This window comes from Enhydra lutris, unplaced genomic scaffold (assembly GCF_002288905.1).
Source record: "Enhydra lutris kenyoni isolate GAN:26980312 unplaced genomic scaffold, ASM228890v2 scaffoldscaffold26, whole genome shotgun sequence".
Taxonomy (NCBI): Eukaryota; Metazoa; Chordata; class Mammalia; order Carnivora; family Mustelidae; genus Enhydra; species Enhydra lutris.
Genome location: NW_019154110.1, coordinates 25767724 through 25780483, shown reverse-complemented (window position 1 = coordinate 25780483; position 12760 = coordinate 25767724). Strand labels below are relative to the sequence as shown.

Below are 12760 nucleotides of genomic sequence, written 5' to 3'. Positions count from 1 at the left end.
GTTCAACCTCACTAGCAATCAGAGAAATAGAAATTGAAACCACAGGAGATACCATTACACAACTCCCAGCTTGGCAAAACTTTTAAAATATTTGGCACAATTTACCCATTCTACTATTGAATTGCTTTAAGTTTGGGACTAGTATGAATATTACTATAAACATTCTGTACATGTCACCTACTACATGTGCATGAGTTTCTCTAGAACACAGCCCACATATATGCTATCTACAAAAGATTCATTTCAAACATAAATACAGGTAGATTTCTTTTTTTTGTTTGTTTGTTTTTTAAGATTTATTTATTTATTTATTTGTCGGGGGGGTGGGGGAGAGAGAGAGAGAGAGCACAAGCAGGCAGAGTGGCAGGCAGAGGCAGAGAGAGAAGCAGGCTCTCCACTGAGAAAGGAGCCCAAAGTGGGACTCAATCCCAGGACCCTGGTAGGATCTGGGCTGAAGGCAGCCACTTAACCAACTGAGCCACCCAGGCACCCCTAGATTTCATTTTTTAAATGAAATTTGATTCTATATCAAAGAACTTTAAAAAAGAATACTTAAAAATTATTCCAACTACCAAAGCCTTAAACGTGAAATGCAAAATGATTAAACGTTTAGAAAACAATATAGGAAGATATGTGTATGACCTCAAGAATTAGTCATTTCTCAAATAAAAGAAACACAGTCTAAAAATAAAGAGTGATAAAGTCAACCTGTTTAACAAAGAAATGATAATGGGTTAATACCCAGAACATATAACAAACTCCTAAACTCAACAACAAAAAAACAAACATGATTCTAAAAATGGGCAGAGGACTTGAATGAACATTTCTCCAGGTAAGATACTCCAGTGGCCAACAAGCACATGAAGAGATGCTCAACATCACACATCATTAAGGAAATGCAAATCAAAACCACCAAGGGATACCACCTGCTGTGCATCAGGATGGCCACTATCAAGAAAAGAAATAAAAAGAAAAGAACAAATGTTGGTGATGTTGTGGAAAAACTAGAATCCTTGTGCACTATTGATGGGGACATAAAACAGTGCAGCTACTATAGAAAGCAGTATGCTGGTTCCTCAAAAAATTAAAAACAGAATCACCATATGATCTGCTCATCCCACCCTGGTGTATATTTCCATGAGAACTGAAAGCAGGGACTCAGATATTTGTACCCCCGTATTTGTAGTAACATTATTCACAACAGCCAAAAAGCAATACAACCCTAATGTCCATTGACTGATGAGTGGGTAAACCAAAAATGGTATACACGTGCAATGGAACATCAGTTAGCCTTAGAAAAAAAAGAAATTCTGACACATGCTACAACGTGGTTGAACCTTGAAGACATCGTGCTCAATAAAATAAGCCAGTCACCAAAAGACAAATAATGTATGAATCTACTTATCCCAAGTGCCCAGAACTGTAACTGGCACATAATAGGTGTTTAATAAATATTTGTTAAGTAAATGAACAAATGAATCTGTTAAGTGAATGAATGAATAAATATTTGTTAAGTGAATGAACAAATGAACATCACACCCATAACAAATATTCAAGGAAATTTTATCCACAAGCCAATTTCCAGATGTCTCAGAAACTTCCAAAATTTTCAGGGTTTTCAATGAATATCTGGGAACCCACACCCAATAAATAATTAATCTACTGATGACTTTCACCTGAGCTAACCCACAATGAAATAAAAACAGATGAACTATTTCCTTCCAGGTTTGCTTCAGATTTTGCAGGGTCAGGAAATATGTTAATGTCCTTCGGAAGTCCCACAACACATAACAGCAATTAGGGGTGTGTTCCTAATTGCCAAAATGGATAAGAAAAGACAACTATCCCCAAACATAAGCAAGTGTCAACAGAAGATGATGGCATGTCAGCCAAAATGGAAGTTAACTTCCCATTAGGACAGTGCCAAGAGGAGGTGGAAACCAGGGATTGAAGGACCATATGGGGCAGGGGGTGGGGGGGACTTAACCATTACAGGTCTGTTCTCTACTTCTGTGGAAAAGAACTGTGAAAATAAAAGTAGAAAAAGTCTCAGAAACGTCCATATCTATTAGCATAATAGCCCAAAACCATGACGCCAGGTTTTTATTGTGTGGTGGACTGATGAGTTTTATCTTCTGAGGATGGAAGTCAAGAATGACTCACCTGCAATTTAAGAAGGCAGTAAGGAAACTGACATCGCTCCACCCAGACCCATTTCTCAGATAACCACCAACCTGAGGGCAACTGCCCTCCTACAGAAAGCAGCCCAGCTAAGTTAGTTACTAATTAGGAAAAATCATCCAATTATGCTAACTTGCTGAGGCTGGCAAGCCATGTTTTACTCTATGTAGGCAGAATTTCATCCAGAACACACTTGAGAATTGTCTATAAAAAGGCAAACAAAACAGTTGAGACGAGGAGGCACTCTGCTCTGACTCTCTCCAAGACAGCTGTGCAACGCGCCTGCCCTGATACCATGTCTCTTCGGCTTTCCAGTGGGTCCCGGAGGGCCTGTCCCCGGGCTACTGCGGGATCGCTCAGGCTCTCCGGCGGGGGGACCAGCTTTGGAGCTGGCAACGCTTGCAGCATGCCTGGGATTGGAAGTGGTTTCTCGTGCGCCTTCGGGGGCAGCTCATCAGGAGGAAATGCGGGGGGAAGCAATCTCTGTGCGGGCTTTACGCTGAATGAGGGGGGCCTCCTGTCGGGCAACGAGAAGGTGACCATGCAGAACCTCAACGACCGGCTGGCCTCCTACCTGGAGAATGTGCGAGCTCTGGAGGAGGCCAACGCCGACCTGGAGCAGAAGATCAAGGGCTGGTACGAAAAATTCGGGCCTGGTTCTTGCCGTGGTCTTGATCACGACTATAGTAGATATTTCCCAATAATTGATGATCTGAAAAATCAGGTAAGAAGCTACACTTCACGATCGTGTTTACATAGTTTTATTTCTGAAGGTTCTTTTCCTTTCTTCACTGAATACTAAAAACATTGATCATCCCTATGTGTAATTTCTTCTTTTTTTTTAAGATTTTTATTTATTTATTTGAGAGAGAGTGATGGGGCACGAGCATGGTGAGGGGCAAAGGGACGGGGAGAAGCAGACTCTTCTCTGAGCAGAGAGTCCCAGTCGGGGTTCCATCCCAGGACCCCAGGATCACAACCTAAGCTGAACGCTAATGCTTAACTGACTGAGCCATCCAGGCGCCCACCCCCATGTGTAATTTCTTAAAGGGAATTTCAATTTGACATTGGAAATAAGCATTAAGCAGATTCAGTTGGTGAATCTCATGATAACTAGTCATTATCTAGGAACTAGTAAACTATCTACTAGCTATATTAATTTTTATTATTCTGACTCTGTAATCTTTTTTTTTAAGATTTTATTTATTTATTTGACAGAGAGAGATCACAAGTAGGCAGAGAGGCAGGAAGAGAGAGAGAGGAGGAAGCAGGCTCCCGGCTGAGCAGAGAGCCTGATGTGGGGCTTGATCCCAGGACCCTGGGATCATGACCCGAGCCGAAGGCAGAGGCTTTAACCCACTGAGCCACCCAGGTGCCCCTTCTGACTCTGTAATCTTCAAAAAAAAAAACTTATTTTTTATTGGTTGTGCTAAATTGCCTTTAACTGTCAAACTCCCCATTTCCAGATCATTGCTTCCACCACCAGCAACGCTCATGCTGTTCTGCAGATCGATAATGCCAGGCTGACAGCAGATGATTTCAGACTCAAGTAAGTTGACTCAGGGAGTGAAAAAGATACATGGGAATTAACACAAAGCCTTAGATTGAATTTATTTTTTGAGCCCTCCATTAAATATGACAAACTCTTATTCCAACCCTGGTAAAACACTTAGATTTAAAATAAACAGAATGTAAAAATGAAATTAAATGAAATAAATGCTACTTTTAAAAAATATTTTGGCTATAAGACATAAAGTACAAACTGCAATAAAAGCAGTGTCCAACCCCCTAGTTCATTTTCTGCCAAAGAAATGCCTCAAATTAAAGAAAGGAATTATTCTTATGCAGTAGAATTTGAAAATGTCTCTGGTGGCCAAATCTGCCATTTCAAAATTCCAGAATTCTAGCTCTTGATCATTGATTGGTGACTATTTCTTTCACCATATGACATACTGGAAAATCATTCATATTCCTTAAGGTATGAAAATGAGCTGGCTCTTCACCAGAGTGTGGAGAGTGATGTCAATGGGCTACGCAGAGTTCTGGATGAAATCACCTTGTGCCGAACGGACCTGGAGATTCAATATGAAACCCTCAGTGAGGAGATGACTTACCTGAAGAAGAACCATAAGGAGGTAAGAACTGCTGATGTGCATTTTGCTATCCCTCTGCAGACACCATCCATCTGGTGGAAGACAATGGGTTTGACTTCTTAGATAAGAAATTGGTACTAGACACCTACTGTCAGAGGGGCAATGAAGCATGAGTTGTCTTGAGAAATGGCAAAGTATTTGCAAAGATTCAACCTTGCTCTCTCATCAGGTTTCCCATGGGAAAAAAAGAAAGAATCCTATTTTCAGATCAATCAGGTTTACAAGAGTAGTATTTGGCTAGATAATTATAGCTAAGTTAAAATAGGACAGTTAAGAGATTACATCTAATTACATAAAATAAATATACTTACCATAAGGACATCCTAAGAAAACTAGATCTAAATTCCTATATGATAGTGGCAGATTCAAAACAGTTAAACATTTACTTTGTACATACATTAAATATATACACTTAATATTAATGCATATTCTTAATAGGTGTGTCTATAAAAATAGTGAGACTGAAAATAAATTGTTACATCAAAATCTTTTCTTCCAAATAAAGAGTATACTTCAAAGCAGTCACTGTTGGAAGCTAGATCCTAAAATCGGATCCTACAGCCACTATGCCAGACACATCTTTGGAATTGCTTTTAGAACCACTGTTTTCTGGGGGAAAAAAAATCTTTATTCTTTAAAAATGAACTTGATCTTTTTTCTTTGAAAATGAACTTGATCTTTTTAAACAGCCGAAAGGCTTCTACAGTCAAGCCAAATACTTAAAGCAGGAGACCAGGCTAAAAATACCACTTGATTAGTCATGAGCCTGTCTTCTAAAAATAACTACTCAAAGAACAACATTTCTATGGTTCAAGTATGGATATAGCCCATGGTAATTACTCAATAAAGTTTTGATAAATTGAACGCCACTGATTTTTTTTTTTTAATGCCTCACTTACAGGCAAACCCACATGTATCTCTTTTATCTTTTTCTGCTTGAACTGGGGAAGTGAAGTCCTCTGAAGTAAAAACCACATCTGATGGTAGAGCAGATCTGGGGCTACAGGGAGGAAAGAATGCTAGACTCCCTCGAGGGACTTGGGGCAGGAAGGAAAGAAAACCTCATTATTGATCGTCATAAAGACCAATGCAAACCCAGGACGTGGGTGGGGAGGAGAGTTTTCTGCAGTAGAGACAGAAGCTGACTGGTAGGATTTCAGTGCACACAGTGTTAGCAGTGAGGTCTGCCAACTACAGAGAACCACCTCACACCATCCCAGCAGCACACCCTGCAGATGGAGCCATGTGTGGACTTGGACTGCAAGACCGATTCCAACTTCTATGGTGATGACAATGATCATAATAACTAGCATTTATTTAGCATTTATACACCAGGTATATTGTTGGTCATGTTACTAATAGTTCCTTCACCCCTTTCAACCACCCAGAGAAGGGTTGTTGTTTTTTTTTTAAGATTTTATTTATTTATTTGAGAGAGAGACAGTGAGAGAGAGCATGAGCAAGGAGAAGGTCAGAGGGAGAAGCAGACTCCCCATGGAGCTGGGAGCCCGATGTGGGACTCAATCCCAGGACCCCGGGATCATGACCTGAGCTGAAGGCAGTCGTCCAACCAACTGAGCCACCCAGGCGTCCCCAGAGAAGGGTTTTTATTCTCAACTTTCAGATAACCATTTTGAGATTCAAAGAAGTTAAGCAACTTTCTCAAGTTCACCCAACCACTCTGAGGCAGAACCAGAATTCACTGAGAGCTGTGCCTGACACCAACTGTCCCTGTGTAAGGGTCACAGGTTCTTAAACAGCTAGGAATCCTATAGAGGATAGTGTCCTTCCTTTATTACTGGTAAATAAACAAATATATTAGTATAAATAAATATATACACATAAGTACTTATTATTATTACTCATAACAATAATAAGTATTATTTCAGTTGTTCAGAAAAACTCAGACTCAGCCCCCCACCCCTGTTCATGCTGTGTTCAGGCTCTAGTTGAGCCAAGAACACATCAAAGCTGCTTGCTAAGCAGATTCGAAGACCAGTCCACCAAGGGGGAGACATTTCGGCTGTAAATGGCTAGAATAAGAGATGGTGGACAATTCATTTTAAATATCTTAAGGATTTTCATTCAGAACGGGAATTAAGACTTTCTGTGCAACAGAACTAAAACCAGTGAATTGAGGTCATAAAAACAGGATTTGAGTTCGCCGCATGGGAGAGCTCTGCAGCAACTGAAAAACTCGCATGATGAAGCAGGCTGCTTTGTGAGATGGGAAATATAAGAAGTAGAGGAGGGTCATTGCACATCTGGGGCTGAACTCTAAGAACCCTTTCAAAGCTGAGCCTTTGACTTTCTGTGAGATCCCTGCACACCTGAGCTGCACACTTCTCTGCCTCTAGGAAATGCAGGTCCTGCAGTGCGCGGCCGGCGGGAACGTGAACGTGGAGATGAATGCTGCGCCCGGGGTGGACCTCACGGTCCTGCTGAACAACATGCGGGCCGAGTACGAAGCCCTGGCCGAGCAGAACCGCAGGGACGCAGAGGCCTGGTTCAACGAGAAGGTGAGTCCTGTCCAAAAAAATGACCCCTCTGCGTCTTAGGGATGGTCACAAAACTAAGACTTCCTCCTCACGCCTACCTTTTCAGAGTGCTTCGCTGCAACAGCAGATCTCTGAGGACGTTGGGGCCACGACCTCAGCCCGGAACGAACTGACCGAAATGAAGCGTAATCTCCAAACATTGGAAATTGAACTTCAATCTCTCTTAGCCACGGTATGAAGAGGACGATTTCTTACCATCCCCCAGAGTATCATTTTAAATGTGTGCCAGTTGGTTTTAAAGCCCTTCACCCTGGTGAGAATATATCCACAGGTATATTTACACAATTAACCTAGAACATAAGAACAGAACAGCTAAAACAGCAACATTAATGTCTCTGGCGTATTCCACCCAAAAGAGAGATGTGCTCCTTTTTAAGAACGCTATAGAGCCTTCTTCACCATGTGTCCATGGGAAATCGAACACAGTTGGAGACAAAACTAACAAGAGAAGAAAGTCACCTATCGGAGCAAATTTCTGCGTATCTCGGGTTCTGCATCTCTGGTTCATTCTTGTTTCCTGACAGAAACACTCCCTGGAGTGCTCCCTGACCGAAACCGAAGGCAACTACTGTGCGCAGCTCGCCCAGATCCAGGCTCAGATCGGGGCCCTGGAGGAACAGCTGCACCAGGTCAGAACCGAGACGGAGGGCCAGAAGCTGGAGTACGAGCAGCTCCTCGACATCAAGGTCCACCTAGAAAAGGAGATCGAGACCTACTGCCTCCTCATCGGTGGAGAGGATGGGTACGTGAAATAATCTACAGGAAAGATGTCCTGAGGTCCCTGGATCTCAGGAAAGGGAGAAAAGCTTAGATCCCTGGAAAGTGAGCATAAACTGACATGACTGCATTCATTATCATGAATGCTAAACATGAAACATAATACATGACCACCAAGATACAAATTAACATCTTACAAAACCAAAATGGGACAAGCACTATGTTCAAGGTATGACAATTAAAAGTATCACCTCTTGGGACACCTGGGTGGCTCAGTGGGTTAAGCATCTGCCCTCAGCTCAGGTCATGATCCCAGCATCCTGGGATCAAGCCCTGCATCAGGCTCCTTGCTCGGTGGGAGGCCTGCTTCTCCCCCTGCCTGTTGCTCCCCCTGTTTGTCCTCTCTCTTTCTCTCTCTTTAAAAAATTTTTAAAAATCACCCCTTGATGCTAAAGCAGAATAGTTCCAGCTGTGTAACCCACTGCAACTGTTCTCACCAAAGAGCTAAAGAAAATGCAAGAGTGCATCCAGAATGGAAAAGGTTCTCTCTGGGGGGGCCTGAGTGGCTCAGTTGGTTGCACGTCCAGCTATTGATGTCAGCTCAGGTCGTGATCTCAGGGTCATGGGATCAAGCCCCACATGGGGCTCTGTGCTGAGTGTGGAGCCTGCTTGAGATTCTCTCTCCCTCTCCCTGTCCCCCTTCCCCCAATCCATGCACTTGTACTCTCTCTAAAATAAATAAATACAATCTTTAAAAAAAGAAAGAAAGAAAGAAAGAAAGAAGGGGTTCTCTCTAAATCATTCTCTTTTGTGAGTTTCCCACAATACGTGTTCACAGGGCTTGCAAGTCTGGAGGTTACAAGTCTAAAGATTATGGATCTGGAAACATGGGAAATCAAGTCAGAGGTAATTAAAATGAAATTCTGTTTTTATGCTGAACTATCTCATCTGCAATGTCCAGCTTGGTTGTTTTTATATTCCCAGGGCTTAGTAAGAATAGATAACAATAAAGATTTATAGTATACATATCAGCATGTGCTGGATGTCTAACTTCAGTGATATGTGCTAATTCTAAACAAAGTAATATGTCACCAGGCTTTTAGCTAACCAAGAAGTCAAAATTCACCAAAAATTCATCTATTTGTGCTTACTGCCTAGTCCTTCCTATTAAAAATGCTGTTATTCCTTTAATTGATATAATTTCTTATTCATCTTTTTTTTCAATATTTTCATTGTGATAAAATACACAGAACATAAACTTTACTGTCGTAGGCACTGAGGTGGCTCAGTTGTTAAGCATCTGCCTTTGGCTCAGGTCCTGATCCTGGAGTCCTGGGATCAAGTCCTGTGTTGGGCTCTCTGCTCAGTGGGGAGTCTGCTTCTCCCTCTGATCCTCACCCCATTGTGGGCTCTCTCCCTCTCAAATAACTTTACTGTCTTAACCATTTTCGGGGACAGTTCAGTGGCATTAAATACATTCATATTGTGGTGAAACCAGCAACACCATCCATCTCTAGAACTCTTTTCATCTTGCTTTCTAACTAGTAAACAATAGCTCCCCATTCCTTCCTCCTCCTAGCCCCTGGCAAACACCATTCTACTTCTCTCTCTATACATTTGACTACTCCTGGTCCCTAGTAGAAGTAGACTCACACAGCATTTGTCTTTTTTCTGATAACTTCTTTCACTGAGCATCATGTCTTCAAGATTCATCCATGTGTAGCATGTGTCAGAATATCATTCCTTTTGAAGGCTGAATAATATTCCATTGAATTATATGCCATATTTGATCTATTCATTCTTTGGTGGACACTTGGGCTGCTTCCACATTTTAGCTAACAGGATCTTGTTCATCTTTTTTCAACTCTCTAAAATCTCCTTTTAAATTTTAATTCTTAGATCTGGCCAAAGCCATAGTGGTTAAGAAAGTTCTTGAGGAAGTGGACCAACGCAGCAAAATACTTACCACCAGACTCCACTCCCTGGAAGAGAAATCTCAAAACAATTAATTTATGACACGAGAGAGCACATGCCAAATACTCTCTAAGAAGAGAGAGCATTATGTCTGGAAAAGTGAGCAAGCCTAAGAAAAAATGCCTGTCCTGTTTTCTTTCTGTTACTGAAATATAAGCGTTATGTGGGCAATCAATAGAGGTATCTCCCCCATTCATCCGACAGAATGTCACATGCAAATTTGATGAGTCATTTGATTGCCCTACAGAAAATGTTGTCAGTCCTTTGTATTCAATAAACCTTTTTCCTTTAGCAAGTTACCACTGGTGGTCTTGTCTTATCTTCAAACTGCTCATGTCTGTGGTACAGATGTATGAACACCTAACAACATTTAATTTATATGAAAATTTTTACAGAAAGTTGACAGGCTTCCACCTAGATTTTCATGAGGCTTTCCCAATAACTCAAAATAAGATAAACTCAAAAGGAATAAAAATATTTCCAATTAAATCTCCAGTCTGCCTTGCTGTGATATAATAACAAGCCTCTTCTCTTTCATAATAGCTACAATGTATACAATTCAGGTTCATCTGTAAAACAATAGCATTACTTCTCTCCAGTGGTTATGGTAAAGATTAAACAAGTAAATTATTGGATATGCTCTTAAGCACCAAGCATTCAATAAATGCTAACTCAGTTTTTCATATTCGATACTTATAATGATGAATTTTCAAATCTCATTTCCTTTTTGAACATGTATTTAAACAATATTTCAAGTACAGGGAGGTTAAGCAAAAGTTCTGGTTTAGAGTTCTATTAATGGAGTTATTCACTTGTATTACACTGTATGCTTGATGCTTACAACTCTCTTGACCAATGGATTCATCTCTAGTAAAAGGACATAAACCAGATGAACTGAAAACATGATTTTCTCAGATCAAATATTGTCCCTAGATACTCTGTTGACTTCTCAGTCCTCTATGGATGGATTGTCCATATTATAATCCATCCATGAAAATTTGATTTCAGGCTTCATCTGAAAATTAAGCAGAAAAGACACTGGGATTCTTCAAAGACACTAGAATTATCCTTGAATTACTTTTATTATTTTCTTCTAATGAATCTTAGCCAGAGGCCACTACAGTCAAAATGCCTAACAGTATCCTCCATCAGATTATATGAAACAAAACATTATAGTCTAAGAAAAAATTCCACTTAGAAAAAATATCTCGTAATTACCTAACTGCTGAAGGAACTTATACCACCTTTCCCACCTATCATCAAATCGTACCTCATTAAAGTGATGCTAACCAATTTAAATTCTGACAACAACGGTATACATTTGTCAAAATTTATAGCTCCATACCCATAAAAAGGTGAATTTTAAAATTTCTGTCAATTACACCTACTGGGAGCTGTTTGTTCATCTCAGGAGATCCAGTTCTGTACAACTCCCCACCTAGTGATGTCACCTTGGTAGCTTGAAATCAGCCATGGAGAACATATTTACACCAGAGAAATCACCTAACACTACAAATCAGGACTTCCTCCTCCGGGGAGAGTTGGTTATTAAATATTTACCAGCACATCACTGGTTGCTCCTCAATAAAAAATGACTTAAAAAAAAAAAAAAAAACACAATGTTCTACTGAGCATGGAGCCCAAAATGGGGATCGATCTCACAACCCTGAGATCACAACCTGAGCCAAAATCAAAAGTCAGAAGTTTAACCGACTGAGCACCCCAATACAAAGATTAATGTTTCAATATGTGACCTCTATGACCTGGCCCTGCTTATCCTTCCACTCTTTTTTTTTTTTTTTAAGATTTTACTTATTTATTTGACAGACAGAGATCACAAGTAGGCAGAGAGGCAGGCAGATAGAGAGGAGGAAGCAGGCTCCCCGCTGAGCAGAGAGCCCGATGTGGGGCTCGATCCCAGGACTCCAAGATCATGACCCGAGCCGAAGGCAGAGGCTTTAACCCACTGAGCCACCCAGGCGCCCCTATCCTTCCACTCTTATCTTACACTCTGACCCTCAACCTCAGTTCTAACCATATTGTCCTTTATTTTATCCCTTAAATACAAGTTCATCCTGCCTCAGAGCCTTTGTACTAACTGTTCCCTCTGCCTGAAATGCACTCCCCTCCCCCATTCTCCCTATGCCTGGTTCCTTTTTATCACTCCCATCAAAAGAGCTGCTTCTCATCACTCTAGACAAAGTCTCTAATATATAGCCCTGTCTTATCTCTTTGAGAACATTCATCACCATACAAATTATCTTGTTTGCTGTTCCTTCCTCTGAACTAGAATGTGAGCTCGATAATGACAGGGATGTCATCCATTTTGTTCAAGATCATATTTCTAGCACCTAGAACAGTACTTAGTATGTGGTAGGTACACATTAAATATTTGCTGAATGAGTGCATTTTTAAAAATTTATTATTTAAGAGAGTACATGCAAGAGAGCAAAAGCTGGGGGAGGGGCAAAGAGAGAGAGTGAAGCAGACTCCCCACTGAGCAGGGAGCCTGACATGGGGCTCAGGCCCAGGACCCAGAGATCATGACCTGAGCTAAAATCAGGCACTTAACTGACTGAGCCACCCAGGAGCCCCTGAATGAATGCATTTAAAACCAGAGGTAATTTTTTCTTTAAGTAAACATTTTCATTTAACATACACAGAAAAAAAATGCAAGATCATAGGCATACTGCTCAACAAATTTTATTAAATATACTAACCCATGTAACCACTGTCTGGATCAGGAAATGGAAAATTAAGCCCCTAGAACCACCCTTTCCTGCCTTGTCCCTGACACTGTCCATAGTCCCCTCCCCAAAGATAACCACTCTCCTGATTTCTCATGCTACAGGTCAGTGTCACCTGTCATAGGACTTCATATCCATGTAATAATGCATTATTTACTCCTTTGTGCCTGGCTTAGTTCACTCAACATATTTTTGAGATTCATTCATGTTGTTGCAATAGCTAAAGTTTGTTAATTTTCAGTGTTGTGTAGTATTTCATTTTATAAATAAACTGCTGCTCTGCATTAGCACTCTGCATTAGCAGTGGAACTCTGCTGTTCATGGGCACTTGTGTCCAGTTTTAGCCTGTGATGAGTGATGTAGTGGTAAGACATTTGTATGTATTTCTTTTGCTGAAAAGCCAGGAGGAATATTTTTAGATCAGAAACAT

At 40.8% G+C, this 12760-nt stretch overlaps 1 protein-coding gene across 2 annotated transcripts; it reads left to right on the top strand.

Annotated features, from left to right (window-relative positions):
* The first annotated feature begins 2356 nt into the window (after positions 1-2356).
* Positions 2357-9882, top strand: LOC111151400 (keratin 25). Of its 2 annotated transcripts, XM_022509395.1 has the most exons (9): positions 2477-2905; positions 3648-3730; positions 4160-4316; positions 6692-6853; positions 6939-7064; positions 7417-7634; positions 8073-8080; positions 8465-8515; positions 9509-9753. In XM_022509395.1, exons 1-9 carry the CDS (start codon positions 2477-2479, stop codon positions 9616-9618), a joined length of 1344 nt encoding a protein of 447 aa, XP_022365103.1. In that variant the 3' UTR covers positions 9619-9753. The 2 variants fall into 2 exon arrangements, with proteins under 2 accessions (XP_022365102.1, XP_022365103.1); XM_022509394.1 differs by lacking the exon at positions 8073-8080 and having other exon boundaries at positions 2357-2905; positions 8448-8515; positions 9509-9882.
* The last annotated feature ends 2878 nt before the right edge of the window (positions 9883-12760 follow it).

Bases quoted from the DNA above. Each gene is read 5' to 3' on its own strand.
- LOC111151400 (XM_022509394.1), top strand. From the start codon at position 2,477: ATGTCTCTTCGGCTTTCCAGTGGGTCCCGGAGGGCCTGTCCCCGGGCT. The intron at 4,317-6,691 runs GTAAGAACTGCT...CTCTGCCTCTAG, and splicing joins TGAAGAAGAACCATAAGGAG to GAAATGCAGGTCCTGCAGTG. The intron at 6,854-6,938 runs GTGAGTCCTGTC...CTACCTTTTCAG, and splicing joins AGGCCTGGTTCAACGAGAAG to AGTGCTTCGCTGCAACAGCA.